The following is a 16,578-nucleotide window of genomic DNA, read 5'->3' on the forward strand; positions in this document are numbered from 1 at the left end:
ATCTCTTTTGGATGCAATCCCAGAAAGAAGGTCCTGCATCACCTGTCATGGGCCTTAGGGCTTGTAACTTTGTTTGCGACCCCGGCCCAAGTAGGGCCTATGTGGGGTGCGCCCAACCAGGTGGAGGACGACCCTAGAGACCCCTAGGTCATCCTTCCACCTCCTTAAACAGTTAGGTACCCCTTCAGGGTTTTTCGGGTTTTGTAAGATTAAAATTTAGCTATTGCTACTTGATTGCAATGCGCGTGTCGGCTAGACCGTCCGTCTGCTTGTTCTTCAGAACCCCAACTTATCATTTGTATTTCAATTCCTATTTGCAATATTAGATTGCTTTTATCTTGTTCTTGCTAGTTTCTTTGATTTGCTTGCAAGGATAAGGTTGATTTGCATTGGCAAGATCAACAACCCACGGAGAGTTGTATCAATCGCTAAGGCGCAACACAACGTCATGTACAATTGTAGTCGGATTGACAACGTTTCTCCCAAATCTTACTTATCTCAACTCACCGAAAGATCGGGCTAGCAACAACCTTGAGTGTCTAGTGGAACTCAGGGTTCATCAATCGTCGCTGACGCCGCCGGGAAGCTCATCACTGCTACCGCCGGCCAACACTGATGCCCGCGGGGAGGTCAACCACCACCGCCACCGGCCGACGCCGACGCGCGCGGGGAGTCCATCGCCGTCGCCAGCCGTCGCCGACGCGCGCGAGTGTTGGTATTTTTTAACGACATTATTAGAAATATGAATTCCCAGCAATGGCGCTAGAAAATAATGCTGGTATATATATGGTTACAGAAGGGATCCGCAAGCGCACAGATATACCATTGTAGCATTTCACTCGGAAGTATTGCAAGGTATCGTATTTATAATCCCAAGGTAAGATTGTAAGAGAGAACTATGATAATAATTTATATATGCCACTTGTATGATCAGAGTCTAAGCATGGGTTAATAAGTTCATAAGGGTAGAGTGACACGAAGCAAAGAACTCATATCTCTCATTAAATAATCCTAAGCTATGTGGAAGAAGAAATAGAAAAGCAATCAATTCCTGTACTTTTAGTATACACTCAATCTTAGTTTACATCTGCTAGTATACAGTTGTGTGGTCGATACCCCCTAATAGTGCCCTCCTGGTGTTTCGAGAGACCACCCCGGGTTGCTGAGTTGCCGAGACCACCCCCACACTATATCTCTAGCCTGGATTTTTGTTGAGAAATGGAGATTCAAGGGAAGTTGGCCTAGTCCAAATTGTCTTGCTGCTATCATTGGATGATAGAATTCATATGAATTCTGAGTGAATCGACCTTGGGATACTCCAGTAGGAAGAATGCATGGTAAGAGGGCCGATATGAAGTTCTTTTTGTTCTCAGGATAGAACTCATTGTTCAAATCATCTATCCTCAAGTCCTCTGGACATTCAAAGTCTTCGAAATTTTCATAGGCATACCACATTTCTGTATCGTTTGGGAAACCATCATAGAAATGCTTGAACCAATGCTCAAAGGGTTCAGCTGATAGGTTGGAGCCAGCAAACATGTAGGCAGCCTCGCCAAAAGACATACAAGGTCTGTCGTCCTCATTGTCCTCGATGGATGGGAATCTGAAGTCTTGAAGAGTCTGATGGTTGATAGAATTGACAATATAAATATTGAGCCATAGCTGAACAAACCACCAAGGGCCACCATGTTTGACTGAAGAGTTCATCAGTAATCTGGTCGACGCTTGACTCATAATCTGATATGTTGCTCCTAGTATAAATTTCCCAAGTAGGATTGAATTTTCTTCATGAAGAGCTTGAGCCAGATGTTGAAAGTTGTGCCACAAAATATAGACCTTTTCAACCAGAGGTTGAGGAAAGCAATATGTTCTTCATTTGTCACTAGTCCAGTACCCATGCATCTGGTAACATATCCCAACCAGCCACCACAAACTTTGGCATTGATTTTGCGCTCACATTTAGTCTTCAAGTTGATGGGGTTGGCCGATGAGGTGATATCCAAGCATGTGAGCACTTTTACATCTAAGAGAGTTGGGGTCATCGGCCCATGTCCAAGAATGAATGCATTAATGGTATTAGACCAAAAATATGTCGCGGCCAATAACATGGACTCGCTCTTTGGCATATCGGCTAGGGATAGTTGAAGGCACTGTTCTATCCCTATCTTCTTCCATGATGATCGCTTGGCAGTTGATACCCTCTTGAACCAATCTTTCCACTAATCAAGTTTTGAGGGCCAAGATCTGAAAATGTTTGGCCAATGGTTGAACTTTGGTTTTGATTCTCAGAAGGGGATTCTATTTGTCTCGGTAGTGATGAATATTGTGGGGTCTGGATCACCCATAGGGCCAAGGAAGTAACGGGTATCGGCGTGAACGACGGGAATTAAGACTTGATCTCTAAGGTGCTGAAACAAAGGGTTCAGAAAGCAAGAAACCCTAAATATTGATTTCGAGCGAGTTTTGCAAAGGATAGTCGGTGATAATGGGTGAAGAACTTACCTCGGCGTCGAAACAAGATTTCGACAATACTAGAATGGGGTAGCAATCAAGCAGGAAAAGTGGATGGGTTAAGAGACACGAGGTTTATACATGTTCAGGCCCTCTCAATGAGATGTAATACCCTACTCCTGTCCGGGGATTGATCTGCCGAGTGTGTTATTGATCGTATGATCTGTGGGAAAAGTTCTTGCCCCAAGAGGCACCCGAACCCCTCCTTATATAGGGGGAGGAGTCGGTATTTACAAAATACAGTCCATATTCCTAACGGAATAGGTGTATGAGATAAACTACAATCGTAACCGACTAGAACTACGAGGTGTTTTCTTGATATACAAGTTTACATATCTACCGAGTCCTTTACTAAATATATTCTATCTATACATGGCATCCCCTATAACCAGATGGATATCCATGCCGTGTGGGTATGGGGTATCCATAAACTCCACACTCGGGGATGTCAGATATGGTTGCCATTGACGCAAGCTCGGTTGAGCTGATGGAGCTGGCACTCGCCAACGAGAGACTGGATTACCGAAAAGATCGCCGGGGACAGAGAGGATTTTTGCAGAAAGAGTGTTAGTGGAAGACTTATCCGGAAAAAGGGTTTTAAGTAGGAGACCTCTACTTTTAAGCTTAACAGTGAAAACAGAAAACCCTAGATTTTCGCAGGTTCGGCAAAAGCAAATTCCGCTGCATTATATAATACAACGGAAATGGGGGGCATGTGTTAACAACGGAATTTTGCATCAAATTCGGAGAAGAAGGAGAAAGATTGAGGTGAATTTGGTGCGGAATCAAGTTGAAATCGAAGTCAGTCCGCACATCGGCTGGAAATAGAGTGTGAGTTGATCAAGGTTGATGAGGCCGATGGTCGATATAACCGATATTGTATGACTTGGGCTCGTGTTGGGCCTAGATTGGAATAATCATCATTACCAATTAGAGATAGAGCTCATTTAAGGCAATTGTATCTATTAATTAGGATATTTGAGTCAGTTTGTTAGATTTGACAAGAGACCGCCATGTATGGTCTTGTTTGTATCTTATCTTTAGAAAGGTTTGAGTCGTATCCATAAAGGACTGAGTCTGTATTCGGGGTATAAATATTAACCCCTTAACATTGTAATACATAGAGATAATCCAATACAACTTTGGCGCATCGCCACCCTTTTCATTTTTACTTTTCGACGAGTTCGCTTCGCAAGAGGTAACATGTCTCGATGACTTGTACAATCGGGGCTATTATGTCGTTTTAGATATCTTAGTCCTTGTATCATGACCATTGCTATCATATGTCTCTGTTAATCTAGTCTTAGCATATCGATTTAGCTCTATCGGCTGCTTCTCGCTTTAGGGTTTCTTTCGGTATCGGCTAAATCGTCTTGCTAGATTAGGTTAGCTTAGACATCTACCACTCGGAAAATCAGTCAACGGCTTGATTGTCTAGATATTGTGTTTCTTTTTATACATAGTGCTGCATCAGTACATTCGACCTACTAAGTCGTGTTTAGAACCATGGTCTCTAGCCTGCTTCTTGATTACTAATAAGGGTAGCATCGGGGTTTTAGCTGATCTTACCTAATATACATGCATCTTTATTTGTTTCATGTATATTTACCATCTATATAGATAGATCACCTTACAGTAATATATCGAGTCTAGGTCATATCGACTGGGCTATCAATATTGACTATTGACCTCTATTTAACATATTACTATAGATTGATTTGCCTATATAGATATGGAGTATTAGCTAGTATTGATTTGCCTATATAGATATGGAGTATTAGCTAGTACATTATCTTTCTTGCTCTAAATACTATTACATCGGCTATTTTAATAATATTTTCTTAAGCTTCTTTATCAATCTTGATAAGACAATGTTACAGCCGATGAGGCATATTTAGGGTTTAATATTCTTTAATATATCCAGTCCATAGTCAATGCGGTCTAACTCCATCGGCTGAGACCGCCAATGATACACTATCAGCTGACTAACTCTGCTTGTCTTTTTTGCTGATTACAGGATCAAATTAGCTGGCACGCCTAATTACAATGGCGCAGGCTAGCCCATTCTGTGCAAGCTAAACGAGGACACAAGTGCTCATTTGTAGCAATTCCTAGAGATCTGTAGCATCTATACTATCAAGGGAGTCAGCCAAGATGCCATCCGACTCCACATGATCCCGTTCTCTCTTATTGGGAGAGCGAAACAGTGGTTTGCGGGAACCGTGCATCAATCGGACTCCTGGAATAAGTGCTCAACTGCGATCCTCTCCAATTTCTTTCCGATGGGCAAAACAAATGCTCTTCGTGGAAGAATATCCAGTTTCCAGCAGACGAGAAATGAGATCATTCCTGAAGCATGAGAAAGGCTGCAGTAATATGTCGCTAGACTTATAATTTAGTGAGAGAATTCTAAACTATTACTTGTGTCAAACCTATCCTTAACCTGAATTGATTAACGTATGTATAACACTTTGATTCATATAAGTGTGATAAGAATTTATACCATAATATTTTTTTACCATATCTTCTCTTAGGATTAAATAATACGATACCTTGGAAATACTTCCGGGTGCTTTTTGATTTATTTCTATAAATAAACAAATTAGAATGAAGTTTACAATACCTTGGAAAGCTGTTTACAACACCAAATTAGTTTTATTAAAACCCATAAGATTACCGTTTGCGGATTTACTTCTATAACCTATAAGATTAACGTTTAATATTTCTAGCAACTTTAGAATCGTTTATAGTAATATCGTTAAGAAATATCAACAGCCAGCATGAGGGCATGATCAATATCAACAGATAGCGTGGTGCATTGATCATGCCCTCAGTTTGTTACCGTCATCATTTCTACATTAATACTTCATCCATTTCATTTTATAAGTCTTTTATACTTTTTTTTCTAATCAAACTTTTTTATCCATTTTATATTATAAGTCTTTTTTATACTTTTTTTCTGTAATCAGTCTTTTTTAAGGTTAACTATGTTTCTAAAAAATAGCAACATTTACAACACCAAATTAGTTTTATTAAAACAAATAGTTAATATATTTTGATAATATATATTTTTCTATAAAAATTGGTTAAAAGTTTAACTAGAAAAATGTCAAAACATTATGATTATAATATGAAACAGGGGTAGTAGACAATGGCAAATACAAAACCAAGTTGTTCTGATTTGTTTCTTTCCTCTTTTAGTATTACACTGATATTAAGTTAGAATTCTGCTCCCGTAGATTATTAAAGGATTATGCTAGTAAACTTGACACAGTTGAGAGTGCCAGCACTTCACCGTGCATGCTTCAAGTCATGAAATTGCTATGCGATGAGACATCTTACAATTCACCCAAGTGAAGCATATGCACATGATTAGAACGTGAACCGAAACACAACATCGTATAGACAAATCATCTGCCCAAAACTTGATATATGGAAGAAGTGAGCCAAGAATGATGAAAAGCAAATTAAGCTAGTTTTGCAGTATAAGGAGCCTTCGATTGCTGAATGTACAAAATCTCTCAAGCATCTATAAAGCTGGATGTCCAGTGCAACAAGAAAGTCCGACAAGTACTCCATCAGTTGCTAAACACTGCACCTGAGACTCTCCACACGACGGAGATTGATGGAGATTAAACAACAATGCCCAACCAGAAGGTATACCTTTGGCCTTTCTCAAGTGCAGCCTGGAGACAAGTTCAAGAAAAGCTGGTTAGGCCAACGCCCAACGGTACACTGTCTAATACGGAGTATATCACAAATAATTGCAAATGGAAACTTCACTAGTTGCAAAAGAAAAAAAAAAGAACTCAGTAAGATGCAGTGTATTAGCTTTGCTGCCGAAGGGCATTTTACCTCAGAGTTTCAGAACTTCTAGGTTTAAATCTTGATGTTGAAGTAGTCAGAATCAAAATGGTGCAGCCTTACATATCCATCTTCACCACCACTTGAAAAGCTGTTTAACATCGCATCATAGATATGAATAACTGAAGCTCAAAGCAAAAACACTTCAATTATCCATCACATGAGAGAAAAAAAACATGCTTGAAGAGAACTAGTCATCACATAAAGCAGCTCTCATAAATTCGTTTTCACCAATAGAAATCAGAATAGCATATATGACCAAATGTGATTGGCAACAATTATTGAGCCACCCTGAGATAAAATCAAAGTATACAGCAATCATTAGAAGGCCAGCGGTGCCCCCACTGAGATATCGTCAAATCTAATTTACAATTTTTTAAACTTCTTTTATGCTGAAATACTATACAATTTTCAGATACAGTAATAGTGGCTCCCAATGAAAAATGCATTGGAATAGTAATGAAGACTCCTGCACATACATTGAATCAATACAAAAACACCTTGCATCAACATAATAATTATAATATGGGGGTGACAGCTTCCTATGTTTCTTCCTAGGACGCCTAGTGGATGTTGAGGGGACATTTAACTCTAGGCCACTTTTAAGATGTGGCAATTAATTATTTGCCACTCGCTGTCTATGACATGTGGGCCCTCATGTGTCTATGACATGTGGGTCCAATGGCAAATCATTTATCACCATCCGTAAAAGTGGCAAATAATTAATTAATCCGATGTTGGGAGGAAAGATAGCTCTCATAAGTCCTAATAAAAAAACACTGCAATCAGAATAGCGTATAAAACCAACTTGATTGCATTGAGCTTCAAAATCATTAGACATAAACAACACTTCAAACATCTAAGAATGCAACTCAATTGTGCACTAACAGGTTATCAAATTAAATATTGGACATGGCATGGTTCTCATATGTACAAACAGCAGCATAAGAATTCAATAGAGAACAACTATGGCAAACATGACCAATGAATCAATTTAAGGGACAAAACTAGAGAGGTGGTGGATTAAAATGGCAAAGGTGAATGATGAGTTGTTGTACAACAATACAAAAGTAAGAGCTTCAAGTAAAAGGAGAGATGCCCATGGGAACATAATAACCAGTAGAACCACAAGAATGTATTAAAAATCTACATGGTCAGATAAAATACAAAATAGAATCTGCTCTCATAATGTTTATGGCATCTTAATATGATTCAGAATAGCGTGTATTGCCATGGTGCATGGGTTAATCATTGAGCAAAAAGCACACAAATATGGGAAAAAGCTAATCAAGAACATAAGTGCAGGGGCAGAACGTAAATACAAATACATGTATTAAGAATATTACCTCCGCCCATCAGGATTAAATGCCAGCGCGTTAATTGGTCCAAAATGGCCTTTAACACCACCAATTTCCTCTTGCAAAATCTAAAGAAAAATATAGAACTCTCATTCTTGAACAGCAAAATATAACTTTGAAAAGATGACCACACGATCATTGTTCTCACTAAAACATAAGATGGAAACTATGTGAGAAGAACTGACCTTGTGAAAAAATTTCGCTTCAAATTTTCCTGCACGACGATCTGTCATAGTCACATTCATCGCATCTTGACCACCTCCAATAACCACCTAACACAACAAGATTTCTTAGGGCATCCACAATGTAGTCCAAAAGTGGTCCATAAGCAATATAATATTTCATTCAACTACCTAGCAACATTGTGGAACTAGTCCATAGCAAAGAAATAACAAAAGCTACCCATAAGCATATGGGCTACCCATAGAGAATAAAATATATTATTTGTCTCTACTTCTCTCCTCCTAATACTATTTGCTATATATATATACATTGTGAAGGTTGCTATAGTTAAAGTCTCTTTATGTGGGCCCAATCTATATGGATCACTTTTGCCATATACATTGGTGATGCCCTTATGGTTAGTAGTTGAAATACGAGCCTACCCTACAATTCAACAACTCATTTTACTCATCCCTCATTTTTAGACTCACATTTCTTACATCTTACAAATGCAACAGCTCATATTTATCAATACTATTATTCAACAGCCTAGATCGTACCCCTCACTCACCCGCACCGGTGCCCCCCACCACCACATGGCCACACCTATCAATTCCCCCGCACCCGATAATCCTCTATCATTTCACCCCCCCAGCCCCGGCAGCCCCACTTCTCCCCCAAATCACGCCTTCTCCACCAAACCCTAATATCCTATATCCCATCACCGTCGCCGAATCCGGTTGCACAGACGCGGGGTGCCGCCGATCGGAGACCAGATGTCAACCCTGCATCGACGCCTCAACAACCACCGCAAACCCCGATCCGTAGTGCCGCCTCTTACTCTCTCACTCTGCCGCGGCTGCCGCCAGGTCCCGACATTCAAGATCACTACTGGCATAGCTCCCCCATCGTCCATAACCATGCCGGCAACGATCCTCTGTGGCATCCACGAGTCGCCACATTTTGTTATTGAGCTCACTGATGTTGGTCCGATATGACATGGCTGCAGTTTGTTATTAGGTTTAAGATTTATTTGGGAAAACTAGATTCTCCTATTCAAAGGTTGAAACATCCAGAATTGGGCACCATGGCATCACCTCCATGGCAACCCTGACCCTTATCTAGCTATATCGTTTCCCCATTGCTTTCTAGATCAACAGTTAAATACTACTAAAATGCAGTGCCTAACCTTTCTATTTGTATGTGCTATAAGTCAATCCAATGAAGGTATAATTTTTATAATTATCATTGTCCTACTCTGGTTCTGCCATGAATTTTGGGAGAAAGCCAGAAAGGTACTACTGACAAAAAGATAATGTGCATATGACCAGTCTCCTGTACATTGTAGATGATATCTTACTTGAGAATGGCATGCTCATGTTCCTATAAATTTAAACTGCCATCACTCAAAGAAAATACAGCTTTTCTTGTCACAACTGATGAGTAATTTGCAGCAATGCTGTAACAGCAAAGATAATAGACAAAATGGATCGATGATATTAGCGGTACTAAAGCTGTGTAGTAATAAATTGTGTTTTGGTTAAGTCCATAGTAAAGGAACCTAATCTTCTTAACTGTTCATTTTGTCTCACCAAGACTGAAGAATGCATTTCTCTTTTACCTATGTGTATTCAGAACTATGAGGATAAATATGCAGAGATGCTTCTTCTGCTTCAGAAATTTGTGGAATACAAATAAGCTAGGGCCAAGATAATGATTAATGGCAGGTTAAATTATCCGTGCATATAAAATGTCATCAAGCCTTATATTTTTCAAGATGCATGAACTGACCGAAGGTTGATGTTTCTGCCATCCACTGCTTTTGGTAGATGAAGTAAAAAGATTTTATTTTACACCTTCGTGATGGTTAATAAAGCTTATTTTTGGTGAACCATTAAGATGGACGCACTAATGGTTCCCATGGACTGAAGTTCCTGATTCCTGACAGCATGTGACCTGCCTTCCTCACACCCAAGCATCCCAACCTCCAACTTAAAGGTGTTATTAGGATTTCCCCAGCCTATAATAGGTATTATTAGAAATTAAGGGTGCAAGTGGGCCGGCCCGCAAACCCACTAATAGTACAAACAAGTGGGTAACCCGCCAGGTTACCCAGTTGCTTACTATAAGTGGGTTAGTGGGCCAGCCAACTTGCACCCCTTGATAGAGAACCTAAGAATTTCTAAGTCAATACCAAATATTCAAAGTTAGGATTAGTTAATTAGTTGTAGGTTATATTCTATATTGTATCAAATGCTTTATTTTTGGACTTGGAACGAATTAATGGAATAACTTCCCACCATTCTTTTTATTGTGCATATATATTGCCCTCGTATAATGTATATTGACGCGATTCTATATAATTATCAATGGTCATGAATCATTATCTTCAGGCAATATAATTACTGCTCTTTGCGTTAAATATATTTCATATACAACTTAAATCGAATTAAAATCTCAATTGGACATATGAACATTGTTTTCACTAACATGACAATTTTCATAGTTTTTTTCAAAAATATAATGGTTCCGTAGCATTAGCATGGGCATATTACTAGTGAGAACAAGACTGACTACTCGTTACAGTAATAAATTACAGGTGAACAATACAGATGTGGCCAATTAGACATTTTTCCAGTGTTAGTACAAATACAAATCCATGACAGCCAACATTACTCAAATAAATTATATGGAATTGGGGTAAATCCAGGGTCAAAAGATGTGCTGGACAGTACATAGGTGCTTTGCACTTCCCGCTGTATATTCATTGTTATCTATACATGTAGAAGTACTAATTGCAGATAATAAGTATGTGAATGGATCATTTGTTGCTCTACTGTCTTATAGTAAACTAATCATAGAAAGAAAACGACTCAAAACTAAGAAAAAAATTGTGACAGCCAAAATCATCGAAAAAATGAAGTAATATCCAACTTCAACAAATAAAGAAGTTTTCTTCAAAGCAAAATAAAGAAATGGAGGCCATAGGCATTTCTATCCAAACAATAACATATTGGGAACACATCCAATTAGCAAGACATAAAACCAAGTAACTTAAAGCATGACCATATGTAACGTGATTATAAAAGAATTGCACCTATAGAAGAATATTACGTATTGTGACATAGGCACATACATGGTCAAGAAGAGGAGAAATGTCAACAGCATTAACAGGTCGCTCAGTGACATATGTCTTGATCAGCGTCAGAGTTCTTGTATCCCATAGCTATCCAGATAGCAATGTGCATGTCAGTAAATAATCATATTTGAAGTACAAAGTACAAACAATTGAAGACATGATTATGCTAGCAGCTTCAACAAAATATCACCTTAGCAGACTTATCCAAGGAGCCTGTTAGGAAATGCGACCAATCTGCAGATTTTGAAAGTGAAGTAATTGTTTTCTGATGTCCTTGCTCTTTGTCTGACTCCTTCAGACATTGTCCAGTCTGTACATGCCAAAACCAAACAGAATGTAAAACATTACCATGATAAAGTTGACCGAGAAGCATGTACATTCCCCCACAGTTAGATAGCTTGCATGTATAATATAATACAAGGTCAAATGGCAACATATAACCTGGAAAGTATACGTTATGCATTTATGCATTAAATGTAGCATGTTTTCGGTTAGTGTGCAAACAACACAAAACACCATTTTGCCATTGCCAATATATATTCCCAGAGTCAATTTAAATCGAGAAGCCTGCAAGGTATTTATCGCCGGTTCAACGAGTTAACATTTGTCTTGTTAATGCATAATGTTGCCATCAATAACAAACTGTGACAATCACACATGCTTATCAGTGATTTTTCAATCATATCCGGCAACATATTTAACTATCAAACTTCACTTGTCAGTCCAGGTACGTCAAATGATCCTATACAAGAGAACTACGTGTTCATAATTATAAGCAAACATGTCCATAATTATAAGCAAATGGTATATTCCTGACGAGCACCAAGCACCTAGTACTAGTGATGAGTAGAAGTAGCACCAATGGTCGGTAGAACTAGTGCAAATAGGTAATCCGAGCTAACCTCTGTGTCCCAAATGCGGATGGTAGCATCCTCACCGGCGGTGATGATAGTCCTGTTCAACGGCCCCCACACGGCCCTGTTGATCCTCCCCTTGATGCCAGTAATCACGAGAAGAGACTCCTCCGACTCTGCATCCACAACCACACACTTTAGAACACATCCAGAAGCTTCCAACTAGAAGGAGACCGGAGACGCGTCTTACGGTCATCGGGGTCCTCGGCGATGCGCTTGACCTGGGCGGTGGGCACGTTCTCCATGAAGTTGTCGGTGGTGATGACGGCGAGGCCGTCGCCAATGGCAAATTCAACGGAGCGGGCGGGGGCGTCGAAGCGGAAGGTGAAGAGCTCCCTCCCGGTCTGCACGTCCCAGAGCTTGGCGGTCTGGTCGGCGCTGCCGGTGATGAGGCGGGTGGAGTCGCGGGAGACGTCGCAGGACCAGACGGCGCCGTTGTGGCCGCGGTAGGTGCCGAGGCGGTCGCCGTTGTCGGCGAACCAGACGTTGGGGGTGTGGTCCTTGGCGCAGGAGAAGAGGAGGTCCCCGTCGCGGTTGTACCGGAGGAACGTGAGCGGGCGCTCGTGCCCCTTCATCAGGATCGGCCTCATCTTCGCTGTCGGGCTACTGCTTCTCGCCGCCGCCGGGGAGGAAAGGTGGTAGGGTTAGGAAGAGGAGGTTGGGGGATCTGGATCGTGTGGGGGTGCGGCGGCGCGGAAAAACCCTAGCTCGCGGGTGGATTGGGGATTTTGTGCTGGCAGGGTAGAGCGCGCGGGACGGTAGGCATAATAGCGGAGTTGCTGGGCTCGCCTGGTCCAATAACTTCGTGAGTCGGTTGGGACAAGGAAAAAGTGAAAGGAAAATGTACACCGAAGGTCCCTCAACTTGTCATCGGAATAAACAAACATCCTCAAATCACAAAATCAGATATGCGAGGTCCCTTAACTATACTGGTCACAATAGGTTCCTCGGCAGTTTTGATCCTAGTTTTATCCTATGTGGCTGTTGAGTAAGCGTGGGACTCACGTGGGCCACATATGTCAGCCTCCTCTTTCTTTCCCCTCTTCTCTCCCTTCCTCTTCTCTCTCTCACTCGCCCTCCTCGTCATGCTCAGCTCCTACCGCAGCCGCTTCGGCCACTCGGCGCTCCGCCTCTTCGTCCGGGCGGCCTCCAAGCTCTTCCTCCCGCTCGTCTCCTACGCCGCCAAGTGGGACACCACGCGTCGAATGCCACCGCACGACGTCGACGAGCGTCCCGCTCCTCCTCGCCGAGGAGGCCATCGAGCACGAACGCCACCGCACGGCGAGAGCCCGTTCGCGTACGCTGATGCAGAAGATGCGCACCGTCCTCATCGAGCACGCGCTGGCCAACAGCGAGGCGGAGCGCAACGTCAACACCTCGGTGTTCGCCAAGGTCGCAATGTTCGAGGAGGAGCTCCGCGCGGCGCTGCCCAGGGAGGTGGAGGCTACCCGTGCGGCGTGGAGAACTGCACCGCCGCAAAGGCGAACAGGATCATCGAGTGCAGGTCGTACTCGCTCTACCGGTTCGTCTGCAAGGAGCTCAGGACAGAGTACTTGACCGGGAAGAAGATCGACGCGGTCGCCCGGCGAGGACGTGAACAAGGTGTTCGTCGCCATGAACCAGGGCAAGCACATCGACTCATATACTTCTAGTATAGTATATTATGCTCTTCCTCCCGCTCGTCTCCTACGCCGTCTCCATCGCCGCCAAGTGGGACGCCACACGTCGAACGCCACCGCACGACGTCGACGAGCGTCCCGCTCCTCCTCACCGAGAAGGCCGTCGAGCACGAACGCCACCACACGGCAAGAGCCCGTTCGCATACGCTGATGCAGAAGATGCGCACCGTCCTCATCGAGCACGCGCTGGCCAACAGCGAGGCGGAGCGCAACGTCAACATCTCGGTGTTCGCTAAGGTCGCAATGTTCGAGGAGGAGCTCCGCGCGGCGCTGCCCAGGGAAGTGGAGGCTACCCCGTGCGGCCGTGGAGAACGGCACCGCCACAAAGGTGAACAGGATCACCAAGTGCAGGTCGTACTCGCTCTACCGGTTCGTCCGCAAGGAGCTCGGGACAGAGTACTTGACCGGGGAGAAGATCGACGCGGTCGCCCGGCGAGGACGTGAACAAGGTGTTCGTCGCCATGAACGAGGTCAAGCACATTGACTCATATACTTCTAGTATAGTATAGTATAGTATGAGTACCTACTTTACATTATGTTCATGTTATACTGAATATACGGCTAGCTTATCTGGGAGATGCTTTGGTGCGGATATAATGTTTGCTAATGCAATTACTCTATGTCATGACGATGATATTAGAGTAGTATTTGATAGTTTAGACGTGGTGTCTAGATTACGGGATATCATTATTTGGGGTTATATATTGCGGAGGAGAGGTGAGCCGTTGATGGTGACAGCTCAGTACAGGTATTCCTCCGCGCCGGTATATAATCCTAAGTTAATTTCCTGGGGAGGGTATTCCTCCGTATTTAGCCCCGGTTGTATGGTCATGACGGGCTATCGTAAGGAACTCGGCAGTCAGGGATGGCTTCTCGAAGTACCAGGAGGGCATTAGATAGAGGGTATTAGCTAGTATATCAGTTAACTAGAATGTATGTATACTATGTATATTAGAAGTATAAGAATAGATTTTCTTTCTCTTTTCTTTCCACCTAGCTTAGATCATTTATTATGAGAATGAGTTGCTAATGCTTGTGTGTCACTCTACCCTTGGATTATCTTAACCCTGCTTAGAATATGATTATTACAAGTAATATATATAAACTATTAGTCAATCTCTCTCTACATGATCTTCCCACGGGATAAAATAAATACGATACCCTTGGAATACTCTCGGGTGAAATGCTACAATGGTATATCCGTGCGCTTGCTGATGAACTCTGTAACCATAATATACCAGAAGTATTTCTGCGCCATTGCTGGGAATTATATTTGTAGTAATGACGTTAAGAAATACCAACAAGCATTTCTGGCGCCGTTGCCGGGCAAGATTCATAATAGAGATTGCTTGAACTAATACTTCATATTTACCTTTGTATAATCATTTTCCTTTGCAGGCTAACCTTGGTTGTTTTCACTTTTTTTGTAAAAACAGGGTAGTGCATGACTGGTTTCAACTTGTCGGAAAACTTCAAAGAAAATCCAGAAGCTTTCTTCCGGAGCGTCAGGCCGCGAGTCGTTGCTCCGCAGAAAACTCTACCGATAGAGAAACCAGTCGTACCAGCGCCACCGACCTTCAAGACAATGGCCAGCAAGACTCTTTGCGAGTTCGCTGCTCCCTCTGCTGACAATGTGGCCATTGGGCCGCAGGTCAACATAGGAGACGTGGATTTCGACTTGAAGTCCAGCCTCATCACGATGGCGCAGGCTAGCCCGTTATGTGGCAAGCCTAATGAGGATGCCAATGCTGATCTGCAACAGTTCCTGGAGATCTGTAGCACGTACACCATCAAGGGCGTCAGTCCCAATGCCGTCAGGCTACGGCTGTTTCCGTTCTCCCTTCTCGGGAGAGTGAAGCAGTGGTTCTATGCCAACCGTGCTGCTGTCAACACCTGGGACAAATGCTCTACGGCATTCCTCTCGAAATTCTTCCCGATGGGCAAAACCAATGCCCTTTGTGGAAGGATTTCAAGTTTCCAGCAGACAAGGGATGAGTCTATTCCTAAAGCATGGGAGCGTCTGCAGGAGTATGTGGCCGCCTGTCCTCATCATGGGATGGACGATTAGCTGATCCTGTAGAAATTTTATAATGGACTCACCCCAATGTCCCGCGATCACCTGGACGCGGCAGCTGGAGGGGCTTTCTTCTCTAAAACGATGCAAGGAGCCGTTGAATTAATAGAGAAGATGGTCTCCAATATGGGCTGGAGCGAGGAACGACTCTAGACCCGTCAGCGAGGCATGCACGCCGTCAAGGAGACGGAGTTACTTGCTGCCAAGCTGGTTCTCCTCATGAAACGCTTGGACGACCACGAGAAAAGGCCACAAGGCACCGTCAAGGCCTTGGACTCACACGTCACGTGTGAAGTCTGCGGCGGCATGGGTCATTCTGGGAATGATTGCCCGGAAACCCGTGAGGAGGCGATGTACATGGGCAACAACAACGGGTACCGGCCACAAGGAGGTCAGGGGTGGAACCAACCACGCCCATATTATCAAGGAGGTAACAATAACGGTAACTTCTCTAATCAGCCCTCCTTAAAGGATCTCGTTTTTGCGCAAGCCAAAACTACTGATTCACTAAGCAAAAAGTTTGCTGCTAACGACAAGATCCTAGAGAACATAAATGTCAAGTTAGATGGCCTTGCTTCTGCCTTTCAAAATCAGCTGAGCTTTAACAAAATGATAGAAACCCAGTTAGCTCAGTTGGCATCTTTAGTCCCTGCAAATGAAACTGGGAGGATTCTGGGGCAACCTGACTCCACCATTGAAAATGTCAAGGCGATCATGACGAGGGGAGGTAAGTCCACTCGTGATCCGTCATATCCTAACCCTGCAGGAACTAATGGGATGTCAAAAGAAGCGCCATCTAATGACTCGGCTGACAAAGAGGTTCAGCCAGAAAAGACCGTTCCGCAGGAGTACTGCGACACACGGTTGCTACCATTTC

The 16,578-nt window shown here is 42.9% G+C and overlaps 1 protein-coding gene, 3 non-coding genes and 2 pseudogenes across 4 annotated transcripts; 1 reads left to right on the top strand and 5 right to left on the bottom strand.

The window, feature by feature from the left end:
• Window positions 1-5,840: 5,840 nt before the first annotated feature.
• Window positions 5,841-12,696, bottom strand: LOC127782341 (eukaryotic translation initiation factor 3 subunit I-like). The gene is made up of 8 exons (XM_052309504.1): window positions 12,139-12,696; window positions 11,937-12,064; window positions 11,225-11,344; window positions 11,032-11,121; window positions 7,919-8,005; window positions 7,722-7,801; window positions 6,367-6,466; window positions 5,841-6,197 (listed from the first exon to the last, which is right to left on the bottom strand). The coding sequence occupies exons 1-7, from the start codon at window positions 12,536-12,538 to the stop codon at window positions 6,391-6,393; spliced, it is 981 nt and encodes a 326-aa protein (XP_052165464.1). The 5' UTR covers window positions 12,539-12,696; the 3' UTR covers window positions 5,841-6,197; window positions 6,367-6,390.
• Window positions 6,584-6,663, bottom strand: LOC127783430 (small nucleolar RNA U54). Its single transcript, XR_008019333.1, has one exon. It is a non-coding gene; the product is annotated as a small nucleolar RNA U54 (small nucleolar RNA).
• Window positions 7,127-7,199, bottom strand: LOC127783431 (small nucleolar RNA U54; annotated as a pseudogene).
• On the bottom strand, window positions 7,554-7,633 carry LOC127783429 (small nucleolar RNA U54). Its single transcript, XR_008019332.1, has one exon. It is a non-coding gene; the product is annotated as a small nucleolar RNA U54 (small nucleolar RNA).
• Window positions 12,697-13,253: 557 nt separating the features above from the next.
• LOC127783038 (phenylalanine ammonia-lyase-like) lies at window positions 13,254-13,778 on the top strand (annotated as a pseudogene).
• Window positions 13,779-15,578: 1,800 nt separating this feature from the next.
• LOC127783410 (small nucleolar RNA R71) lies at window positions 15,579-15,685 on the bottom strand. Its single transcript, XR_008019314.1, has one exon. It is a non-coding gene; the product is annotated as a small nucleolar RNA R71 (small nucleolar RNA).
• Window positions 15,686-16,578: the final 893 nt, after the last annotated feature.

Source organism: Oryza glaberrima, chromosome 8 (genome assembly GCF_000147395.1).
Source record: "Oryza glaberrima chromosome 8, OglaRS2, whole genome shotgun sequence".
NCBI lineage: Eukaryota > Viridiplantae > Streptophyta > Magnoliopsida > Poales > Poaceae > Oryza > Oryza glaberrima.